We start from the raw sequence: 24,536 nt of genomic DNA, 5'->3' as shown, positions 1-24,536 counted from the left end.
ATACTCGTTATGACTCACGAAATAGATTCTCCATCGCCGCAGTGTGTTCTAAATCCTGGTTTGTCTGTCAAAGCTCCAAGTAGTTTGTTGATATGAGGGTCCTCGGGCATGTCATTACTGTAATTACACACAACATAATGAATTTTGTGTGTATACGTTTTATGGAAATGAGTGTGATGACAGAAAATGTGCTTCCAAGCAATTATTTTCATACGCAGAACTGAATACGTAAATAGATAATCATACCTGACAAAGGTAAACTGCTCTCCGTACATGCTGGGACGCAGAGGCAGGCTGGGGTACTTCCCAAATGGAGGAACAATTAAGCTGAACACCAGCGCAATACACACAAACACAGCGGGGAGGACAATCTGGAGGGAAAAAAATAGCATGATTATTTATTTAAATTAAACACACTGACATAATAAAATATTTCATCGTATTAAGAAAGAGGTCACTGTATAACAATATGGTCACAAGTATGGGGGCACCCATTGGGATCAACCCCTTAAATCCCTTATAAATCATAATTCTTCATTTTACCAAGACATTTGAAACAATGCTGTGAATTTAATTTATGCAAACGGATCAAAACACCCAAATGTAATTGCGAAGGAGAAACCAACTAGCTCTGGTGATCCCACTAGATTTGTCCACCAAATCCATGTTTCAATAAAAAAAATTTAAAAAAGGACTCATTATACCTGTGCGAAAAAGCCTTTCCTGGAACGTCGAGCATAGAGGAATCTTTTCCAGAGCAGTGCCACAAACTGCTGTCGCTTCAGACTCCAGCCTTTGACCTGGTATGAGCCTTTACCGTCACTGCCACTAAGCCAGTCAGTCTCACGGGACTCTGGAAAAGCACACAGGACGCATGAGCAAACATCCTTTCTTTTTTTTTTTTTTTTTTGCATTTAAGGACAGCAATAATTCCCTGCCGGGTCACCTTCAGAGTCGTTGAAATCAAAATCATCTTCAGTGAAGGGCTTCAAGCAGCTCTGATGGTCTCCAAATGCGTGTCGGCGACGTGTCCTGGTAGGCACGACTCCATCTGCAAACATGTTATGACATGTTTGTCATGTTTCCTTCCACAGCTGGTGAGACTTTTATATTGGGATGATCGATGAATTACAATTGCAATGTAATTGCAATGTGAGAGCACGTGTGTTGTCTGTTTTAATAAAAACGCGTTCGTGCAAATTTGTCAAGCGGTCAAATATAAAGCCGGTCGCTTCAAAACACAGTCAAAAAGATGTTTAATGATGAGACGTCTTAAGTAGGCATTGTCCTATTTTTTTCTACCGGGTAGCGTATGTGATTTTAGTAATTGGAGATCGGGAAAGCTCTTAATTTTGTACACACATCTGTATTCTATAATGCGTAAAAGATCTGATACAGTTTGTTGTAATACAGATTAATTGAAAAATTATTTGGAAAAGGCCCCTAAAAAAAACAAAAAAACTGTACGTTTATATTTGATCTTAAATCTCACCTGAAAGTTCCACCGAATCAACTCCACTGTCTTCAGCCACTTTCAAGAAAATCTAAAAGAAAAGTAGTTGTGATTAAAATGTCAGCTGAGATTCATCATTAAGTCATGTAAGACAAATTCCCTTGCGATGTCATTCCCAACGTGATTGCTCACAATAGTATTGAGGCTGACCAAAGCGCCTTACCTCCTCGAGGGTGGTGTCTGATATTCCGTAGCTTGATATTCCCAGGTCGGTGAGACGGTCATCCAGCTCATGGAAGAGCTCGACAAAGGCTCCATCTTTAGCTGACTGATAGGGCAGGATATAGGTGAGCTCGTGCCCGAGGTCTTCCACCAGGCGAGCCTCTGAGACGTGCTTGAAAATCACGCTGGAGATGAGGGAAACATCTGAAGGCAAGAGTAGAGGAAAAGTGAGTTGTTGGGGTTTTTCTTGCAATAAATTGTAACTGTGAGTTTAATTTGGGAAAACTGTGCTTTTTTTTTTTTTTACCGATGGTGGTGGTTTCACTCTCTGGTTCACTGCCAAGGCCTGCATCTGAGCTGCTTTCAGACACACTATCCTCCTAAGTGAATGCATTTCCAGTAAAGTAAAAGTAAAGCAAGACTGAATCATCACAACATTGCAAGCGTGGCAACCACACGCCCGCTTACCTTCTCGGCTTTCTTGTTGTAAGAGACCGTGCTTGCAGAATTCCTGCAGGATTGAAGTGCTAAATCGTAGTCTCGCTTGACCAGCGTCAGGTAGTAGCCGGTGCCCAGTTGGGTCTTGAGGAAGAGCGAGGATCCGACACAACATAGCTTGCCGTGGGAGATGATGGCGATGCGGTCACCCAGGATGTCAGCCTCATCCATGTGATGGGTGGACAGGATGATGGTGCGGCCTAACAAAGCAATAATCTTGCTTTATGCTCATATCTCATGAATTCACCGGTTTTCTTGATCTTTTAAGTAACACATATTTAAGCCTTTGGGGGAGGTCTGAACTCACGCTAGTATTTTTTTCTTTACCTTGTCGGTATTTAAGAAGTAGGTCCCAGATGCCCCTGCGTGCGTAAGGGTCAACTCCAGCTGTGGGTTCATCCAAGATGACAACTTTGGAGCCTCCAACAAAAGCCAAGGCCACTGACAATTTCCGCTGCATCCCACCTGAATTGAAAGTAACGGGAGAACGCTCATCAATATATATCAACCGGAAAGCCGACACACATGAAGCACATTTCTTGAAAAGATGAAGAAATAATACAAATAATACTGAGCTGACCAGAAAGCGTGCTGGTACGTGACCGTCTCTTATGAGGCAATCCAACGTCATTGACAATTTGTTCCATTTCGGCCTTCACAATCTCCTCAGGCAGTCCCTTCAGGCGAGCATAGAACCAGATGTGCTCTTCCACTGTCAGCCTGCATTCACATCAACCAGATCATAAACCAGGACCAAGGGAATTTCCAGGAATAGCAAAATTCTTGCTAATAAAATCAACATTTTCCCAGGACCGCAATTTACTGTGAATACGTACATGCTGAAAAGCACATTGTGTTGGGGGCAGACACCCAGATTCTGTCTGATGGTACTAAGCTCCGAGCGAATGTCTTTGCCTAAGATGTAGGCAGTTCCTGAAGTGGGCGGGAATAACCCCGTTAGGATTGACCTAATGAAAAAAATAAGGCAAGTTTGTCAATAGCCTTCTTGAAATGGGAATGTTTGATGCCGTCGCCTTACATTGTTGTGGTCTTGCCAGCTCCGTTGTGACCCAGGAAGGAGGTAATCTGTCCTTCATAGAATCTCAGGGACAGCCCGTCCACTGCCAGCTTGTTTCCATGACTGTAGACCTTTACTAGATTCTCAATATAAACACCTGGATCTATGTGACTTGGCTCCTCCTCTATGCACACAGCTGTAAACACAATTCAAACACCATATCAGCATGGTTGAACATGTTTTTTTCTCACTTGAGATAAAAAAGATGAAAATATATTGGTACCATCAGCGTTGCCTTTCTTGGACAAAGGAGTGGATAAGTTCTTGCTCTGTTTCTCGCCACACCAGTATGTCTTAGTTAATGGGAAATACCAAGGTCTGGGGATTCCATACTGGCCTGTGATGGAAATATTTACATTGTCTTTTAGTAAGTTTTCAACAATGTTTTTGCGTTCCCACTCGGGCTGAACAATTTATTGTTTTGATACAGAAATCGCAATCTCAGACAACGCGATTTTGAGATCATCAAAGCTGCAGTTTTTTTTAAAGGGCTCTCGTGCTTCATGCTCACGAAGCAGGTCACACTAAACAGCGGCATACCGATTTAAAAGAAAAAAATCTAATTGATGCGGATCATCTCCTCCGTGGTGACAAATAAACCACCCCACTCACAAGTTGCGTTTTAACCGAGGAGGCGAACGAGGAATTGCTAAGTGTGCTCATCGCTAAAGTGAAACACAGAGTCGGAAAAGACCCGAAATAATTGCTTCGGTGTACAGTCGAAGTTTAACAGAGGTCTGGCTAGAACCGCATTAGGCCGGAGAACCGGCAGCTCTGAAGAGAAATGTTGTATTTCAATCAGTACGTCTCTGCACCCTCACAAAACCTCTTTAGTGTCCTTGCATAAAAGCTTTCATTGATTTTAATGGCATCATGGCATTTTCTGTCATGTTTGTAAATGTCACTGTACATTGTGAAGAAGATCGCAAATTAAATCAAAATCGCAATATCTGTCCGAAAAATCGCAATGCAATTTTTCCCCCCCTAAAATCGTTTAGCCCTAGTTTCCACATCAGCTGATTTGCATATTAATAGTCAAAAAGAATTGAGAGGACACTCACCAGGGAACACAGCTTCAATGTACCACGTCATTACTCCATAGAGCACAGCGTCAAAGAGCATGAGACTGATGGATGTGGTCAAATTGTAACTGTCCTCCTCCAGGGGGCTCGCCAGCAAGTTGGACCACTGGATTCCCACGCCTTGCTCCTCAAACAGCGATAAGTACTCACAGCCAAATCCAAAAGCGACAGGAGACAACAAGCTCTGGATGGAGGATGAAACAAGATGGCAGAAGGTTAATGCTCAGAGAACGGAATTTCACAAACAAGGTGTTGTGGAGGGATTAACAAGCTCTATCCACACACCACGACAATTTTTGCTCCATATCCCACGTAGTCTTGCCAGGCAACACACAGCACATAGGGCAGGTAGAGGGTGAAATAAATGATCCCGCCGCAGGCAGCTGCCAAGTTGGCACGTGAGAACAACGTGCTGATCAGGAAGCACTGCATGATGGTTACCACGCCGAAAGAGCTCAGGAAAAGGAAGACCACGCCTGAGTCGCTGTAAGGCAGCAAGTTGCCGAGCTGACAGGAGGGAAGGAAACAAATAAGATAATGAACATTTTGTGGACACATTTACATCCAAGGCTTTCTTGCATAGCTTGTTTGGTTTTGGTGTGTACGTGTTTGTTTGTACTAACCTTCAACAACATAACCAATAGGCCGGCGCTGATCAACATTGGAATTAAACTGCTGATGAACCAGCTGAGCCACAAGATGCCGTTGTTCAGTCCCATGATCCTCATGGTCTCCTTGAGCCGGGCCTCCTTTTCGTAGACCACGCCCTTGATGATGATGGCCACCGAGTACATCCACGCCAGCGTCATGAAAAGAGGCATTGATCGACTCATCACCCGCAGAAAGCTACAAGAGGAAGTGAGAACCATAGCTTCATCAATCAGCCTTCAGAATAATTATTTTTGCATTGTGGTGTCACTTACATGTCATCGACGTAGCAGGGGTAGGGCATCTGCTGAATGTAGATGCCAGTCTTTTCCTTGGTGCCTGTCACAGCTCGTATGATTCCCTGTTCAATCACGTCCTGCAGGTAGGAGAATCCGCCCCAGATGTAGCGCAAGTCCTCAAAAGGGTCTGCCCTGGGGCCGGGGTCCCAGTAGCTGTAAAACACAAAATTCAATAAGGTCATTTATGGCCAAGATCAGTGGTAATAATAATAATAATAATATAATAATAATAATAATATATGCCATCAGTGTCTGATTTGTTAAACTTTAGAATCTTTCAAACTTCATTTGTATTGGCCCAAACAAAAAAAACAAAAAACATAAAATGTCCTCCTTTGGATCATAGAAGAGATCTGCAACTTGTCGGCGTAAATAAAAAATAAAAAAAAACAACAACATAATTTTCAACATACAATCATAATTTTGCCACCTCTGCTTTGGCTTTCTTTTGCACTTGTGCCTGAGCTTTTTCAGAATGCTTACGCTTCAACCACGACGCCATTGTTTGTGTCTTCAAGTGATTTACAGGTAACAAGAGATGGCATATGACAAGTTGGGTTGATCCATTCTAGTAAGCTTTTAAAATAATTAAATTGAATATAAAATTTCTTTTATGAACTTCTATCTTCCAACAAACTTTAATTAATTCAATAATTATTTTTGAAGGGAGTTTTGCATGTTTGTTTTATTTAAAAACTTGCATACCCCCAGGAGTTCCTTCGAGTACTCCCAGGGGTGCGCGCACCCCCATTTGCGAACCACATGTGTTACAAAAGAGTACTAAATGGCACTATTACCCATCCTTGATCTTGTTGGTCCTCTCAACATTATCGATGTCCATGCGAATTTTGTAGTTGACGTTGGGCGGCAGGTCAGAGCTGTTGCTATGGGTGATGTCAGGGAACACAATGCCTGCCCAGAACTTCTGGTTGTCCAGCAGACCCATAGATTTATTGACCAAGCGCTCCTCATTTGCTACAGGCTCCAGTTTGTCCAGGTTTACACACTGATCGAGAAAGAGGGAAGGGTGTGTGTTACCTCAAATTGTCCACATTTTTGGATTAAGTAAATAAGGCTAAAAAGAATGAACAATTGTGACGCTAACTGGTCTACAAAGTGCTCTAAACATTCTTTACATGGGCTTTGAATAGACAGTACATGAGCAAAGCACTAGCTGAGCCTCTTAACTGATTTAAGCGGTCTTGAACCGTGTGTCTTCGAGGACAGTGATTTCAAAACCTGATGAGAAGGGAGCATGAACACTGCAGGCATGACAGACTTTGTTTTTACAGTTTGGCCTTGACATAGGTCTTGTGAAGAAAAACAGCAAGAATGCATTATGAGAGCTCCTTAGGAGGTGGATCCCACCAAGTAGGTCAGTGGGTCGGGATATTGTTTACAGTTGTGCTTGACATTTCCCGAGTTGTGCTTTTTTCCGCATGTTAAAAAGAAATGCGTCAAGAATGTAAGGAGACCGAAAGATAATGTGCTGTAATCTGATCAGAAATTCCGCTTAGAAGAAAGTCACAAAGCTATTAGCTCACAATAACCACTGAACTAACAACCCGCAATAATTTTATGACACAGATTAAATAAGACAATCAAGGCACTTTGAGCTGGGAAAGAAGGCTGGTTAATGTTTGTCGGGAACATTATGTGATGGCTCTTTAGCTAAGGCTTGGCAAGCTGACCCACTGAACATAGAAAGAGACAGTGTCATGAATCGATTGACAAACTGTGTGACTGTTTCGAGAGCTGCAAAACATCGTTAACGAGATGACCTAAATGGCCAATTAGGAGTCAGCCTCTATTTCCTTATTGAGTTTCTCCTTGCATAATCACCACAATGAGAACACATTTGTAAAGTGCTGTAGTTTGCTACATATAATTGTAGACTGCGCTAGTTAAGTTGTAACTATTTTTTTTTTTTTTTTTTAAGAAATATTTTTTAACTGTGATGTAATCATACAAACCTCCATGAAGCGGGTGATCGTATGGATGGCTTGGTCAGTTTCGTTGAAGACATCCCTCCAGGTGTATGCTGAACCTGCTGATTTTTGGTCATCTGAAGATTTGGACAGGAAGTGGGATACGTCGGACACCCTCCACTCAGTTCCACTCAGTTGCGTGTTCAAGAAAGTGGCACTGGCGTTATTTTGGAGCAGTGTCTGCATTTGAAACAGAGATTGGGTTATGTTTAAATTCGAAAAAAAAAAGTCATATTTTTTTGGGGGAAGGGGGGTCATGCTTTATTGTATTTATACAACTATAAATATACAAGTAAAACAGTCACAAAAGAAATCCTGTTGGAAGTGTTTGTTTTCAAATGTTATTCAAACATTGGGCACTAGGTGGCAGTGCTGAATCTGTAACCTTGAAGAAACCGAGCCCAACCATTTTCGGAGTATGGCATCGCAGACATGAAAAAGGAAAAATAAAACTCTTGCATTCATGTCATTTCTGGCTGCTCATTTCTTTGCCCATTAAATCCGCCTTCAATTATATGTAACTGTCATTGCAAAACACATGCAATAGTGTACTAGATTTGTTCTTAGAATGACTAGTCAGAAAGCAACAGTCTGAAATGGATTGAAAAATTGGATCTCTGTGCGATAGTCCTATGTGGGTCACTCACATTTACCCAGAAAAAAAAACCCAAAACAGTTTTCTCCACCAAATGACACTGCTCACTGTCTTAAGCAGAGAGGAATAATATTTATGTATGCAATGTCATTGCAGCCCACTCACCCTGACCAAGTCCATTTCTTCACTGTTCTCCATGAAGTTCCACAATTTGGGCTTCATCTCATCCCACATCCCACCAAGGTCTCTCAAAAGGCCGAGCTCCTGGAAGGTCTTGTTCACCTGAAGTACGAAACCCACACATTCAGTATGGATAAAGCGTCAACCAAAGTTCAGGATTTGTAAATGTATACCTCATGGATAATCCTCTGTGTGGCTGGAGTATCTGGGGTGTACAGGATCTTTCCCACCAGCAGAGGCTTCAGAGCTCTCCAGATCATCCGGGAAATTGGGCTAGACTCCAGTCGCCGCATCATGGTGTTGCAATAAGGAGCTTGACAAACAAGCATGAAAGCATTTACATGAGCATTTCAAACAACGTTTTAATAAATAAAGAGCACCTATAGACACTTACTGGAGGTATTGTCATAGGTGGAAAGGGGCTCGTTGTCACTGTCATTGCCATGGTTTCCAAACAGCGCCTTGTAGTTGTTGTCTTCATACCAATTGAGCGACTTGATTTTGAGGCCGCCACCCTCTGGGTGGCCACAGACAATACGTGACACAGCCTGGTACATCTGATTCGGAGAGCCTGTGGCATTGGCAGTGAGATAAAGAATCTCCTTCCGCATATCTTTCCAACTCTTCATGCTGGCAAGCTAGAGGGAGAGACACAACAGGAGGTATGCGTGGATGAGCCGATCGTAAAGGATCGTCAAGGATCAACTCATTGTCGAAGCAAAGGTCGTGTCTGCAGTTATAGAAAACCTTCCAGGAACAGAACAAAGTCACCGAAGGTTTTTAAAAAAACAAACAAACTTTGTGCTTGTTTTTTGTCACATCTCATCCACTGGAACGCCATAAAAATCCGATGCCAGTAACCCAGTGTACACGCTATCAAGTGTCACAACACTGGCTGGTGTTAATGTGCGTCTGTGCGACCCTATTTTGAAGTTACTGATTGTCTTAAGTGGCACTATGAATAGTATTCCAGACATGGTGCAGTATGTGTGGTACTGGGGGGTGTGGGGGGGGTCTCTGTGGGGTGGAGACACTTAGTAGGCAGACAGATGGTGATAAATCTCCAGTCTTATCTGCTGTTCTGAAGTGTGTGAGCTCCGATAACATGCGTAGGCTAGTGCAACACTTACATACTACGGATAATGTTTAAAAGGCTTGTGAGCCTAAAATTTTTTTATCCAGGCCTGTTATACAGAAGTTCATGCAGTGTTTAAAAAAAAAATGTTAAAAATCAGCACATGCGAGAACATTCTATCGACAGAAGCTCAAATATATAATACGTACTTTGTACTTTTGGGGAAATACACTTGTCTAAATGGTATTTTGTTACTTCAAGCCATGTTTTAGAGGTTCCTGTGATTTTCCAGGTATTGTGTCTATTATGTGTATTATTTGTCAACAGGTTTTACAATTACGGCCTTATTATTGTGGCCAACGCAAGTCTAGCGCAAAGTGTGCATGGCTGGAGTTTCCACCAAAAATCTGAACATTTTTTTAAATTTCAAATCCACCAAAATCGCAAAACACCACCTGCACCACAACTTAGACCAGATTTTATGTGGCCTATTGCCAAGTTGACTTTCTGTCACCAATGTGTGGAATAGAAAAAAAATCCCTCGGTCTGCTGGAACGTCCACAATGGCGCAGGTAAACGGTAAACTAGACGTTCCTCAGCACGAGAATAAAAACGGGTCCGTTTTTAAACCAAGTTTAAGTGTGCCTGTATTAAAGTAGAGCTCGTAGTGGTAGGTTATGTTTCACCGTTGCTGTTTTTTTTTTTGTCATGCAAAGCTTCTTATTCATTCTGGCTTTGCTGTTCTAAATTTTTCTGAAAATATGCTCGCATGCAATTGTCACATTCGTCTGGTCTCAATTTCCTTTGGGCAGGATATAATTACGTGAGCAGACAGACGACAGAGTTGCTACAGGTTGAGAAACGAGTCACCACAAGTTCTGCATTAATCGAAGTCACCAACTCGTGATCGGGATGGAACGAAGGGGGTGGGAGTGTCAGCTTTTCGTGAAACAATGCAAAAAAAAAAAAAGGGAGGGGGGAGAGTGAAGCTTTTGTGTCTGCAAGTGCAAATTAGAGGTTACTTGAGTTCACGAAATAAATGTCTCATTCTGAGGAAATGATATAGTTCAGAGCTGCCTGAAAAATATGAGCAAATATTCAAGGGAGAAAAGCAAATCATCAGATACAGGGAAGACGCGGGAGACGCACGAACAAAGAGAGGTTACTTTCGGTCATTCTCATCAGAGGCAAACCACCGCAAGCTCCACAAGTACGCTGCTATTACACTGAGACAAATGCCACTTAGCACGCACGCACACACTCAAGTACACGCACAATGTTTTGACATGCATGGTTGTTTGAGTTTTTTTCCTTTCTCGTCGGAATCATTTCAAACTACAGTCGTTGTTATTCTGTCTTTGCTGTGTTTGTCCACACAGGAGGAACATTCATTTCAGAAAACTCTATATGCTTTGTTCTCAATGTTGTTCCTTTGGTTTTTTTGCTTACAGTTGCATCAAACCAAACCACCACTCTGTCTTAAGCCTTGCGTGCAGAACAGGTGTGCACGTGCGTGCGTGTGTGTCTGTGCATGTGATGTTTTATTGGATGCATATTTGCCTTTTTAGGGCGTCAATAGTGGATACCAGCAACTGAGTGTGTCATCTATGCGACACAGTAGACACAACTGGGCCCAAAAAGGTGGAATGGTCTCCATGACAGCAATTTCGACAAGCTTTTTTTTTGAAAAACTGAATAATTTTCCCCAGAGACACAATGGCTATGTTAGCATGGGTGACCGAGTCACATGCACACGCCTGCCCACACACCTCAGCAGCCTGTTATGCCTCATAATAACCCCCAAGCAGTCTGTCTGAGGTTACCTAAGTTCATTTGCATCACCCAGTTTGAAAAGTCAAGACTCCATTCAGTCAGTATCTGAACTTTCTACTCTTTGTCTCAAATGATAATAGAATGTCAGATTTGGAGAAGCTATAGAAGATATTCCACATCCAAGGTTTTCTCCCAATTCTCCCCCGACCATATATTTGACTTTTGATGAAGATGTAGGTCGAACGAGTGCGACCTAAGCGCCCACTAGGATACATATCCGGTTTATATGCACATAAGAAAACGGCCGGCGGTCAGAATTCCTCACAAAAAATTGGAATTGACCTACAGTGTGAACATTCTTCGATCGTGCCTCACGCTTGAGCATGAAAATAGAGCTGAGCATTTTGGTACTTTTGCCGCTTCTGTGAATTTTAAGGTATGGCAGAATTGTGTGCAAGTTGGTTCGCACTTTTACCTCACAGTTGTGAAGTTCCGGGTTCAAACCTCAGGCTTGAGTTTCTTTTCCTCATTTAACACTGCCTTCCTCCCACATTCCAAAAACAAAAATGTAATAATGTTCATTGAAGGAATTTCAAATCATTTCATTCCATTACAATAGTTCTCTAACAATCTCCAAGTTATTTCATCTTGATAAAGCACTGTACATTGTTTGAAGAATGGGGAATCCAAATCTTAATAATCATATTTACACACGAAACACACCGTATCACATATTTTACATTCCGTGTGGTTCAATGATAAGAGAAATTAGCGTAATTCATGAACTGACATTTTATAAATATTTCTGCCGTGGTGAAACATCTTTTTGGCTTGATAAGCGTCGGGTGAAAAAAAAAAAAAAGAAAAGCCAAGGTTACATGAGGGCATCACTCCATTAAGCCAGTCTCAAATCTCATGGGCCAAACCAACTAACCCTTCACCACTTAATCAGCTTCATACCAAAAACTTACAACCCTCAACATCTCTTACAAAACAAAGATGCTCTTTCATTTCTGTTTCGGCTCAACATGTTTGAACCCCAAACATGGCCAACCTGTACGAGACACTTAGGCAAGAATGTATTAAGTTTTTCTTTCATAAACAGTTTGCAAATCATTTCTTCCAAACTCAGTGTCAAGGAGAGAGGAGTATGAAGGTACAAGGATAAATAAATGCTGAAAGTTGCAATGGTCAGTGTGAGAAGAAAAACAGTGTGTTGTTCTTACTGCTGATTAGACAGGAAACACACACACACACACACACACCCCCACACACACCCCCGCACCCCCACACACACACAGCTGCACCGTAATGCTTTGTCAGCAAAGCCGAGCAGAGGCCTGGGAAGAGTTTTTTTGTATCTGCAAAAGCAAGCAAACGTCCCCCTTTTTTTTCTCTGTAATTTATTGTGTTAATGTCCCGCTAGAAAGTTTGGACTTGGGGTTAAAGTTTTACTTTATTAAAATAGGACAGCTCAGTGTTGAGAAATGAATTGTGAATGTGTAACCCAAGTCTGGACAGTGGCAGAAGCAGCTCACAACATGTGAGGAGGTTAGAGTTTTGTACCCTGAATAGTTATGAGCACGTGCGTGTGCGTGTGCATGAATTGAGCGCTAACCTGTGGGTCGCAGATGCCGATTCTTGAAAGTCACTCATTTTGCGAGCATGCTACTAAAGACTGGCCTTTGGTAACATTTCATACAAGTTTAGTTCAAGTACCTCCACTCCCAGCTCTCCCATGCTCTCCAGAAGATAGTCCGTTGCAGCTGACACTTCCTGAACAACTTTGGGATCGGACTTTACATCCTTCTGTCAAGAGAACAGAAATATTAGACTTTAGCCCATGTTCATAAAATATAAAATAACACAAGAATTGAAAACAATTTTGACATTTTTCCAAGCATTTTGTCCTTTCGTTCACCGAACAAAATGTATTTTAAGCCACTAAAAAAAATTCTTTGACAACTTCAGTGAGATCATATTCTCCCCCAAAAATCCAAGTACTATTAAGCCGTAAGCGACATCAAAATAGTTTTACAAGTTATGTATCAGACAGTCTTTGGTGGACGATTCTCATCTTGCAAATACATTTCCATAGTGACTGAGATTTCAATCTTTACCACGTAGATGCGAGCGAGGGTTATGTGGGAAAAAAAAAATCAGTGGTGACCACTGGAATCTTATAATGAATTGTTTTTTTAATTCATTAAAATGTGTGAAGCCTTCCACTTTTGATAAATAACGGAGAGAAAACCTGGACATCGTTTGGGGTTGATGATAAAAAGGGGAAGGAAAGAAAAAGCCTGTTAAACAACAACAGGTCACGGTGACTTTGGCTTCTCGTGTTCCCGCTTGTCAAACCGCTTTCAGCGTGTCTGTTCATGTGTGTCACACTCCACGGTCAGCTGCTAAAATGTCTCCCGCATTCAAACACAGGTGCTGTAAAACTAACTTGCTGAAATGTTCTAGTGTACTTTAACACGACCTTGTCTTCGCCTCCTTACCAAACATGCAAAGACACCCACACACAGAGTAAACTGTTGCTGTTTGTAGAAGACGGGAGAATTGACCATATATGACAATAATTCAGTTCTAGTCTGTTGATCAAAATTTTGTAAAACTCCCGTCCAGAGGAATGTGTTGCAAGTGAATGTTTTCCAGGACTCTTTCAGCTAATCAGTGTTGTTCAAGAATATTCACCTTCTCTGTTCCTTTGTAAGATTTCATCATGAAACATCAGAATCCTCACTCAGCAGTACAGAACATTTCATTCACCTTTGATCATCCAACGCACGCGTGACTCATTTGGCTGTCATGGGTATGGTTTGAAACGGGGGCAGCGTTTTTGAGAAAACGAATGTAGGGGAGAGGTCACACTGGTCAGGAAAGGGAGTTTTGAAAGACAGAAAAATACCCAAATAATTGTGCAAGACAGAGGAGATATGAGAATAGGGTGTTGGAGCATAGATTTGGTTCAATTAAAAAAAACAAAAAAAAACACGGACATGCTTTTAATAATCGTACTTACCCTAATTGGCTTGAGAAAGTCCAAGTTGGACAGGAAATGGCTCTGGGCCTTGTTCAGCCAGTCCCTGGAGGATTTACAGATGATTTCTTGCGTCAGACGGGAAACATTGCGATCGGCTATATGCACAAACTCCTCCAGAGGCGTTATGTTGCACAGGTCCCTCAGATGAAAGCCAAACCCTTTTGTCAGAACCTGGACACGGGAAGGGGAAAGGAGGCAACATTGATTATTTTCTCGCTCGCTGTTCAACGTGACAAGCGGCCTCCCTATGTGCTGTCTGTCATTTCGCTAGCTTGTGTGTTTAATATCAGCATTAATGTGACCAAGATAATTAGCATCTTGACACGCGTCAACTTCACGTTTGTGGCCTTGATGAGAACGTGTAAGGTGAAATTTAGAATTTAAAGAGTTTCTAACGCAATAGAGATAATAAGAGGAGCAGTTACCCATATTCAGAGTCAATGTTCACTTTTGTTCATTTTTATTCTTGTGCATTATATACCACAAACATGGACTTGTAAGAGTTATTGCATTACCCCATCGTGTTTCGTACGCACTGTAAACACCTACGGAAACTATCAGCGCCATCAACGATTTCGACAAGCATTATCATGATTTTGCATGAGATGTTCATCAAAAATGAACCCTCTCCCGTGAGCATTGAGCAATGACCTTGCAAGGTTACTGGAAGCTCATGCTCACTGATCAATAGACATCTGCGTGGCGGCAGTGGGTGGAGCAAGCAGAGTCACATCGCAGCGCTGTGTCTGCACGTGAGGAGTGATGGGGGAAGGGTGGGAGAAAAGGAGCAGTCACATGACTCTTGCCTTCCTCCATGTTGTGATTTTCAGCATGTTTGTGCATTGCAACGTGAATTCATGGAAGCTGGTGGCAGTTGGACAAATACATTAATGATATGAATGGGAGAGGAGGTGTGTGTGTGTGTGTGTGTGTCTTTATGTTAAGCCAGTGATGACATCCCAATGAGAAGACATGATCAGGAAAACAGCACAGCGGACAGGAAGGAAAAAATAATATATTCGATTGAGATTTAGATTTGAATCAAAATGGAGAAAAATACAGTGCAGAGGGTATCTTTTGTGTCTACACCCATCTAAACTCACCGAGTGTTTTTTTTTCTGGTATCAAGGGCTTAATATTCTCTATTGAGGCAAGGTCACTGGATTTGTGCATGAATATTGATGCTGGGGATTTATGATGATCCCCCATGTGAAAAAGATTCCACATATTGGACATCTTGATTAGATTTAAAACTTAAACACATCAGGAATTTGACACTGTTTAATGATGGGCTTAAAAACGTAGAAATAATACGCAAACTATTATTCTACCTTCTCCAGATTGACATCCGCTTCCACGATCTGCTTTAATGCGTGGCGAGGAAGTGAGGCGTTGTGATGCAAGAAGTGGGAGAGGGTTTCGTTGTCCTTTAGAAAGTCCTTCAGTTTGAAACCTGGAAGAGAAAAAACAAAAAGAAGAATAAGACCAGTATACGTATAAGATGGGAAAGTGAAGACCTGATTCCAACAACAACACCAAACCTCACGACTTCAACAGTGGTGTAACCGAATTTTCCAATCATTATACCACTTTTACAATTTGGAATCATTTACCTGGAATGTCGCACCGGACATAATGGATGACTAAGATATTTGGTGCATAATAAATTCAATCGCAGATAAATGCTAAATCTGGCTCATCACATGAAACTTTTTTTTTTTTTAAATCATAAAAGGAACAGTTCTTAAGATGTCGCAAAGAAATTCGAACCTAACATCACAAACTGGAACAAACTGCCCTGAGAAATTGTTGTGACTTTGCTGAATTGCATGGATGTCAAACAACTTCCATAAACGGCCTGACTCAGTTCCATGATAACTTGCATGTCAACTCACTTCGGTCTGAGATGCGCACTCACTAAAGGTTACACTTGTGGCCATTCCATTTGCTCGACATCCTGCCAAATGGTTCCTTCCTCTCTGACGCACACGAACACTAAACAGTTTGCCGCAGCCAAAGTGAACCTCCCTTGAGAGGAAGTGAAAAACTGTACGGTTCTACGGCTCGGTGTGGGTGTCAAATTGTGTAATTGTGTCTATATGAGTTGGCTTAATTCTCCGAGGTGAACCTCCATGGAGTGCTAATAGGCTCTAATCAGTGTCCCAGTAGGAAAACAAGGCCCCAATTACAAAGTATAGAAAGGGCACTGAGGACACAGTAGACTAGATTCTACAGTACAAGCTCATTAAAATGGGAGGTTGTGAAGATGTGTTGGTCCATTTCAAGTCTTACTTTTATTTAATCTGTGAATGTTTCTTTTTTGGAGAACTCAAATGATTGTTAAACTCCTTGTCAACAAGTGCCATCACTAACCAAACTGGTCCCGAGACAGACTGTCACTGTGAAATAGAAAACAAACAAGCGGAACAAAGGTTGCTAAACATCTTTTTGAAAGTGGTGAAATAAATTCCGCTGTTTTATGGTTGCATTCTGGCTGCCAAATTGTGATCTTGTGGGCAGGGGGAAAAAAAAAAAAACAACATTTCAGATAATTATCACTGCCTCTATCTCCCCTCCCCTCGAAGCCGCCATCATGCTTTTTGACAACACTTACCAACTAAGGTGCGTTTGTTCGGCAGAAATGCACTACCTACAGTTCACGTTTGCCCAAAATATGAACAACTTCTTGAACGTTCTTTCATCTACCTCAATTTTGTAATAGGATATTAAAGGCTTGTGTCAAATTGTTTTTTGTTTTTAAATTTTTCCAAACCTTTGTCAACAATACAGCATAGGATGCGTACAATTGTCTTTATTCCTCATTAAATATCACTAAGATTTTAAAAAAAGGGATAAGGAACAATTTAAGATGATTTGGCTGGGTGGTGGATGTACCCTCAACCGAGAGACATTTTATCCAAAATATGACTATTCGTGAGGTCATTCTATTTTCCATTTCAATCCCATTTGGAAATCATGCTGGCTGCTCACTTGTCAACATACAAAAGCGGCCCGACTCCTTTGATCCACACTCTTGCCGTGTTAACGTTTTTGCTTCACGTGGGTGGAAGAGCTCCAAACACTGCGCATTTAGAAATTGACAGTTGCACAGATGATGCAAGGGTTTCAAATATCCATAGATGAAGTCATATCGAATGTGCATCAGTTAACAAAATGGACTGGAAAACACAATAACCGGAAATCCCGCATTTCACAAAAGACGGACAAGCATTAATATTTACAATTCTTTGTAAACGTGACGTTCTCCCGTGACGAAGGTGTAATAATTTACTTTCTGATGCATGCTACGCCTTGCAGGGTTATTGCATAATAATGTTCTCTACCTCTGGACAAAAAGAACAGATGGTTTGCAAACAACAAAAACCTTTGCTGTTTTGCTTAGTTGCATAATATCGGCTCCACATCAGGGTCTCATGTGAAACCTAGGCGTATTTATTTAAGGAAGCAAACTGAACCGATCACATGAGCATCGGAGTTATATTTCAGTAGCAAATTGGTAAAAGTAAAACAGACTTCTGTTATTTGTTATATCACCCATGTGCAGCCCTAAAGGGGACAAGCAGTATAGAAGGTGGATGGATAGACGTGTGTGGCCTCAAAAGACTCGAGTACATGTTTTTTCAAGATGTTGAAGTGGTTTTAGGTTGCTGCAGAGTCAAAACAAGACTTTCTCTTATTAGAAAGTGTCTGCGCCAAGTCTGCCCAGTGCAGCTAACAACAAGACGTTATCTTAGGAACACAACCTTTCTCAGCAGCAAATGTCATGGCTATGGCTGTGGAACTGTACCTGTCACGGTCGTTCAAAATGTTGCTCGAAAAGTCCAAATAAAAAAAAAACTATGCTTAACGCTTGACCAATGTGTGACAATTGAGATTTACTGCCAACATTCAAGTCGGGACAATTTAGAGATTTTTTGGTCCAGATTACGGAATAATTGTCAGGGTGGTACATATTATGCAAGTCTTTCCTTCATCAAAGGCAACACCCAGGGGCCTTTGGGAGTCAGTCACGGCCCCCCAGTCTGACAGACAATGATAAGAAATAAGCGCAGAAGATCTCAACTTGTACAAATTGCTAAGCCTTACAAACTCAATTCATGCAGCATCGCACCTTTTGTTAATCTACTGCTTAGCCATTATTTATTAAAAAATATAATTATGGGTTTTTACGTGAAAAAGTAATTCTTTCAAATAGCTGCATAAAATAAATCAACAGAATAAAAATACAATTAATGAGTTTTCAATAAATATGTTTTAAGGCATCGGAGGATGTTTTAAAAATTCAAACTTGAGTCGGAGAGTTACATTCTCTCTTTTTAGAGCGCAAATACAGTGCAAAAAAAAAGAAGCTGATAATCAAATTTTCCTTACGGGCAGTGTTCTTCTGCATCTTGTGGAGGGCCCTGAGCAGTCCTCGGTAGCCCTCGTAACTCTTATCGTTCTGGGTGTACAGCAGGATTTTCTTGGCATCGATAATCAGTCGAGAGATTCTGAAAATGCACAAGGTACACACATAATTCCAGTGAGAGAAAGGAGAGAAACTTTGCAGTCCTCAACAATTGGTTAACATCCAATACGAGCATTATATTAAAATGTCTGCCAACCAACAACATTAGAAACACCCCTGAGCATGTTGCATTGCAGTTCTAAGCTACTGCAAGCAATCGTAAAACCACAAAAATGTTAATACCTCACAGACCGCACTTCTATTGGTCTTGATTAAGCTGACGATTAATAAAACACAAAAGACAATCATTGAACTCATGAATGTGGAAGAAATTTCTTATCACTCACATAGAATCATTGAAGTTGCCGACCACCCCAGGACTCTCTCCAGGGGTTGGGTTACGGAAGCAGGGGTTGTTGGCGTTACAGATGATTCCTTGTACCCAGGGAAGAGTGCCGGCTGACGGCATGGCTTTGTTTGGGAAATGACCTGAAAATTTAGACATAACATGCCATTAGATATTTTTTTATGAGCAACTCTCTCTCTCTCTCTCTCTGTCTTCTCTCTCGGGCTCTATACAGTTCGCTAAAAAGCTGCTTATGTTATTGATTTGCTATTACTATTGCGTGTTGCAACTAAAACCAAAACTAATTGTTCACACGGTATGCGCAGCAGAAAAGAGACCTAAATGGCTAGTAATGTGTTTGCTTAAAAAAAAAAACTATAATACTTAGCAATTGTGCACATTGGTGGAGCTTTCTTTCTTTTGGGATTTCCGCAGATAAGCGATGATCTATCAGTACTGTACATGAAAAAGTATTGGGATGTGGCCTTCACTGAGACTTCAGCTCAGTGAGCGAGCCCTGATGCAATTTAATGATTGTATTTCTCTGAAGACCCCATTTTATGTCCCAATGGTCCAAGCAAATATTGACAAATCGAAAACATCCTGAGACAACATGCAAAGGAAAACACATATATTGATTTTACTTAGAAATTATAGGCTTGCTATATTCAAACAAGGTTTTCAAACAAAGATGATTTGAACAATGTCTCCTTTCTACCATATAATTAACATTTGTTATATGATTAAAAAAGAATATTGCTCAGTCTTGTAACGGCAGGGCAACTTACATTCATGTTGCTCGTATGGTGGGTAGTGCATTCGAACTGAGATGAGGATGAAAAAGATGAAGAGGGGCCAAATAATCTCAATCAGCAGCTGAATCTGAGAGAATAAGCAAGACATAGAGAGGATGAGACAAAAAGACCAACCACAACCTCTCAGTAGACCTTCTGTGTTCAATCACCGCCATTCTCAACTAAGATCATTTTAGTGCATAAAGAAAGAACCAATGTATCTGTCTGTGAAGATAGGGTCAGCAGTAATCCCCAACGTGAGACTGAGTGGTAAAGTATATAGGTTAATAAGTGGAGACAGCGAGACAAGTCTGCCGTGTTTAGAAGACTCCGGGTTCTCTGTCCATCTGTTCCATATGGCTGCTAAGTCTGAACTAGCGTGGCAGACAATCACCAAAAGCGGTGGGAGGAATCAACAATACAGACAGACGTTCTCTCTGAGACTGCACTGTATCGCTTTGTTGAAAATCATTGGGCTGAAAATGAAGCAGACACTGCCCTCACTTCGGGGAAAATGTTGCTTCTCGACAGAGGGGGGGATAAAGGACTATTGTATGCAAATGACACAACTTCATTTATACAAAAGTCAGCTCTGTGCTTTGGCCAACAGCTGAATGTGATTGAGATAACTGAGTGAGTGGACCACAGGCTGTTTCAAGATGCTCACTGGATAATTGAGCCGACGTGCACTTGTGTCATCAAATTGTTCAGTCACGATTATAAAATCCTACTTGTCGCCATTTAACATGGATGGAAGACATTTTAATGTCCATTCAGGTCATTTTTTAGATTCATGGGTTCAATCAATGCCTTTTAAGACTTTTTAAGGCTCGGCAGGAACCCTGAAACAGATAAATAGCGACAAAGAAGAACTACATCATGCTAAAATTATGTTCCATATTAATTTCTATTATTTCTATACAGGATTTAATCGTACTGTTTAATAAGCTGCGACTTGTGTAAATATATGTTCTTCTAATAAGGAAAAAAACTTTTTTAACTAACTTTACCAGTGCCTACTGCCAGCTACTTCCATAAAGCTTCTAATCTAGTATTTTAACACAAAATTAGACACAATCACATACAAAAGTCAATAAAAAAAAAATCATACTGCTGCTTGATCTTTCATTGCTTGTGCTATATTGTGACAAACTAAGGCAGGAGGAAAGATGGTCGGACAGCTTATGTATATAACAGAATGTAAGACAATTGTTAATTATTGCCAAAATAATACTGTAACTTATACTTACAGTTTGTCTTCTTCTGTAAGTGAAGTTCTTCCAAAGCAGTAAACCCAGTTGAGTGGAGACCGCCATCACACTTTCTGAGCTCACTGCAGCTCCTCACTGCAAACCCACACACACAAAAACAAACAGAGAGGCTGTTATAGCCTCCTTTGTTGACAACAGGTGGGACGAGACCGATATATGCATTTGAGATTTTGGAAACATCAAACCAGGTCAGTAAGTTCATTTTCATCAGTGGACTTATTTGGTTAACATAAAGAAGTCCAACGTACATGACATATTTGGTATGCAAACACTTTTTTCATGGAAAACTCAGTAAAGGTTAATGTTCACATTAATACGACTCATAGTCAGTCACCCCACTCTCTGAGCCAAAGATGATTGGATGGGACACACTGGGACAAGAGCAACATCATGGGCAAGAGGATGTGTAAACATAGTAGGGGGGGAATTGCTGAAAAAAGCCAGAATAAATCATTCATCTATTTATTTTTGGTATTGCAAGGTCTGAACAGAAACACAATTGTCACAATTTAGCAGTGAAACTAATTTAAAACTACTTGACGCCCAAGTTCTAAAACATTCCAAATTCCAAAACAGTTACTTGTGGTAACATTTCCTTTCCATCCATCCATGATCTATTGCTTTATCAAGATATTTGTGACAAACCTTGCCCACAGTTTAAGTCAATTCCCTGGAATGCATAAAATGTTGCAACCAGCCGGAACATTGGGATAAGCAAACAGCACAAAGACCTGTGGACGTAGGCTATTAAACAAATTTGCTCTGTGAGTTATTCAATTTAATTGGGAAAAAACTCCTGACACATTTCACCACCATAGCACCATTTAATGTTATTATTTGCATTGTTTGCTCAAAAACTAATTATTTACATCTCAATATAAGGAGTAAATGGGCAGACCAGGTAACGCAATGAAAAAAAAACATGCATTTAATATTTAAAAAAAATCACTTTTAAAGAATAACTTATTTCATAAGCCTTTCATCAGAATGGGCCCTTCAAATTAAATATTTAGCTCATTGCAAGATACCTTTCAATTAAGACTCCCACAATTTCCAAACCAACAAAGCTGTATGTAAAAACCGGGGGTGTGGACTACTCCATTAGATAAAAGTGCAAGCTCGAATATGCTGTTTGTATGCTTGCAAAAATGATTTTCTCCCTCTAAAGATGTTTGATTTTCTTTAGAGGAGTATTTACTGAAGCACAGACCATAAGCAACCAAAGTGCATCTCTCATGCAAACCACTGTATTATCGCAATATATAGTAAAATACCTCTTTGATTATGTCGATTTAGCACAATTATTCCTATAAAGGTTGAATTTGAGATCCAACTCTTATATTGCATCAAAGTTGGGTTTGCGGGAGCATTTGATGTTGTGGACAAAAGGCTACCCTTGACTCCATTACCAAACTGAAAGATATTCATATTCATTTGTTAGCTATTTGTTACTCTTTGCTTATCACATAATTACAAGGTTTTGTTTCTACGTGGTGAGTCACACAGCATGACATCATGTTCATTTGAACCGAGCCTAGATTCTAATAATTGACACCGCCTTTTTTTTTAACTGCACAATTAAAGTTATCACACAAACACGGAAGAGGATTAGGGCCATGAATGAGAAAAAAAAAAAGATTGGAAGGATTCTGACTTTAATCTCAGAATTCTGACTTTAATCTCAGAATTCTGACTTTAATCTCAGAATTCTCACTTTAAAGTCAGAATTCTCACTTTAAAGTCAGAATTCTGAGAATAAAGTGAGAATTCTGAGATTAAAGTCAGAATCCTTCCAATCTTTTTTTTCTTCTCATTCATGGCCCTAATCCTCTTCCGTACACAAATAACTCACTTGGCAAAGATACTTTCGTCTTCGTCTTAATTCCTTTAGAAGCTGGCAAGTATGTTTTTATTATAAGGAGCCTTCAGGCGGAATGGTGCAGAGCTGCAGCGCCCTTAGTGGTAAACAGAAATATGCTCCATTTTGTACTTGTTTACCACCAATTCCAGCTCACGTGTTATATCACATTTCCTCCCGGGTCAGCAATTATTTCATTATTTGGATAGCACGATTAGGATAATAGCCCAATTAATCAACTAAATATTCACTTCAACATTTATGACACAGTTGGTCACAATAAAAACAACAAAATCATATAAACGTAAATAAGACGTAAAACAACATCAACAAAATACATTGTTCTCTGTACATGGGCAGAAAACAATGCAAAAATCAATACATTAATAATACAGTCACAACAAAATGAGATGCGTTCGTGTAATTACCGAAGGACGGGTAATAAAGAAAACACATTGTTTTGACGTCACACAATTTTTATCAAAACAATGCACAAGCTCAGTAGAGCCGCAATGCCATACAAAGGACGCAATGACAGACGTGGCAAAACTAACCCCGATTTTATTAGGTCGCTTGAATAAGCGCGTTAATTGCTGCTTTGAAGTGAGGTTACTATCGGACAGTCAGCGTCTTTGTGTTTACACACCAAGGTGTCAATTGCTAAAGTAAACCGAATAAGCTTTTCCTCTGAAAATCCTCCAAGCTGATGACGAACAATGAAACACCGCATATATCAAACTGTGTTTGTAAAAATAAAAAAAATGTTAATATCCACAAATCATCACCGCAAGATACACAATTTGATGTCCCTTTGTGTTGCCTTAATATTTTTAAACAGTGCGTTAAGAGGCTGTAACCAGGGTTTATTTTGAAAGCGTTTCACCGGGACTTGCCTGTTTTATTAACAAAGAGCTTGACTATAATCCATCTCAGAGCAGACCGCAACAGAGGATACTGACATCACAATATGGTACAAAAACCACTGGCAAAAGAAATCAAATCATCAACGTACTTTTAATAAACTTTCGTTTGAAAATAATTAAACATGTCTTTACATCATAATGACATACTTAAACATAAATTAGCTGGTAAAAGCAAATTTAGCTACAATTACCACTCGATACACTAGACAAACCCAAGCTATAGACTTTCCAATAAAATAAAAAGAAAATGACGATATTTAAAACAAGGACGTAAAAATGAAAAACTATCAATTTATTATGGTAAAATGACAACATCCCCTGAAAGTCCAAACTCACCAACCTTTGTCTTCTTCTCGTTATCCCTTCTCATCAATTGAATGACTCGTCCGAGACAATAAAAAATGAACTCGGGGAGAAAAAAACAGTACTCCTCGACCGTTGTGGTGCTTCGCATCTGTGAGTCTGAGTCAAAGCGAACAGTAGTTCAACCCCCCCAGCCGGGTTTTATACCGCTGCTCAATGCGGAGCAGAAACGAACGGCAGTAGAGGTAACTAGCGGTCACCACGAGCTACCTCGATCCCAAATAAGGAGCGCACGTGCCCAGTCAAAACATCTCTTAAAGGGCCAGCGTCACCTCACTGGCGCCATGACACTGCCATTGTATGGAGGACTGAAAGTGCCAAAAATTTAATAAATAAGTACACCATTTAATATAAAATTAAAATGATCATGAATTAATTAATTGTTTCATTCATTCATTAAATAGAGAATTAAATAAATCCAATAAATTAATGAATGCACAATTAAATGATCAACTAAACGTGTCATTAAATAGTTTCATTTAATAATTAAAAATGTAATTAAATAAATCATTGTGTCATAAATTAATTAAATTATCAATGATTATATGTAATATATACAGATAGATAGATAGA

General features: G+C 40.3%; 1 protein-coding gene across 1 annotated transcript in view; it reads right to left on the bottom strand.

The window, feature by feature from the left end:
• LOC148332454 (phospholipid-transporting ATPase ABCA1-like) overlaps positions 1-24,125 on the bottom strand; it is a 29,670-nt gene extending 5,545 nt beyond the window's left edge. Inside the window, exons 1-30 of the mRNA XM_088303038.1 lie at positions 23,941-24,125; positions 20,799-20,894; positions 19,543-19,636; positions 18,756-18,897; positions 18,333-18,451; positions 15,272-15,393; positions 13,920-14,111; positions 12,611-12,700; positions 8,438-8,681; positions 8,217-8,356; positions 8,029-8,145; positions 7,254-7,448; positions 6,078-6,286; positions 5,257-5,433; positions 4,957-5,179; positions 4,619-4,840; positions 4,313-4,517; positions 3,475-3,588; positions 3,213-3,387; positions 3,010-3,141; positions 2,754-2,893; positions 2,501-2,638; positions 2,144-2,373; positions 1,983-2,055; positions 1,677-1,879; positions 1,493-1,544; positions 947-1,051; positions 705-853; positions 247-371; positions 19-117 (exon numbers count right to left, since the gene is read on the bottom strand). Of these exons, the coding sequence (XP_088159164.1) occupies positions 19-117; positions 247-371; positions 705-853; positions 947-1,051; positions 1,493-1,544; positions 1,677-1,879; positions 1,983-2,055; positions 2,144-2,373; positions 2,501-2,638; positions 2,754-2,893; positions 3,010-3,141; positions 3,213-3,387; positions 3,475-3,588; positions 4,313-4,517; positions 4,619-4,840; positions 4,957-5,179; positions 5,257-5,433; positions 6,078-6,286; positions 7,254-7,448; positions 8,029-8,145; positions 8,217-8,356; positions 8,438-8,681; positions 12,611-12,700; positions 13,920-14,111; positions 15,272-15,393; positions 18,333-18,451; positions 18,756-18,897; positions 19,543-19,636; positions 20,799-20,864 (4,292 nt within the window). The 5' untranslated portion in view covers positions 20,865-20,894; positions 23,941-24,125. The remainder of the gene's footprint in view (positions 1-18; positions 118-246; positions 372-704; positions 854-946; positions 1,052-1,492; positions 1,545-1,676; positions 1,880-1,982; positions 2,056-2,143; positions 2,374-2,500; positions 2,639-2,753; positions 2,894-3,009; positions 3,142-3,212; positions 3,388-3,474; positions 3,589-4,312; positions 4,518-4,618; positions 4,841-4,956; positions 5,180-5,256; positions 5,434-6,077; positions 6,287-7,253; positions 7,449-8,028; positions 8,146-8,216; positions 8,357-8,437; positions 8,682-12,610; positions 12,701-13,919; positions 14,112-15,271; positions 15,394-18,332; positions 18,452-18,755; positions 18,898-19,542; positions 19,637-20,798; positions 20,895-23,940) is intronic.
• Between the last annotated feature and the right edge of the window lie 411 nt (positions 24,126-24,536).

The sequence above is a fragment of the Idiotropiscis lumnitzeri genome, chromosome 8, assembly GCF_059441095.1.
Source record: "Idiotropiscis lumnitzeri isolate Australia: NSW breed Sydney's pygmy pipehorse chromosome 8, RoL_Ilum_1.0, whole genome shotgun sequence".
In the NCBI taxonomy this organism is placed as follows: domain Eukaryota; kingdom Metazoa; phylum Chordata; class Actinopteri; order Syngnathiformes; family Syngnathidae; genus Idiotropiscis; species Idiotropiscis lumnitzeri.
The sequence above is the reverse complement of the archived record's forward strand: the minus strand, read 5'-3'. Positions and strand labels throughout refer to the sequence as shown.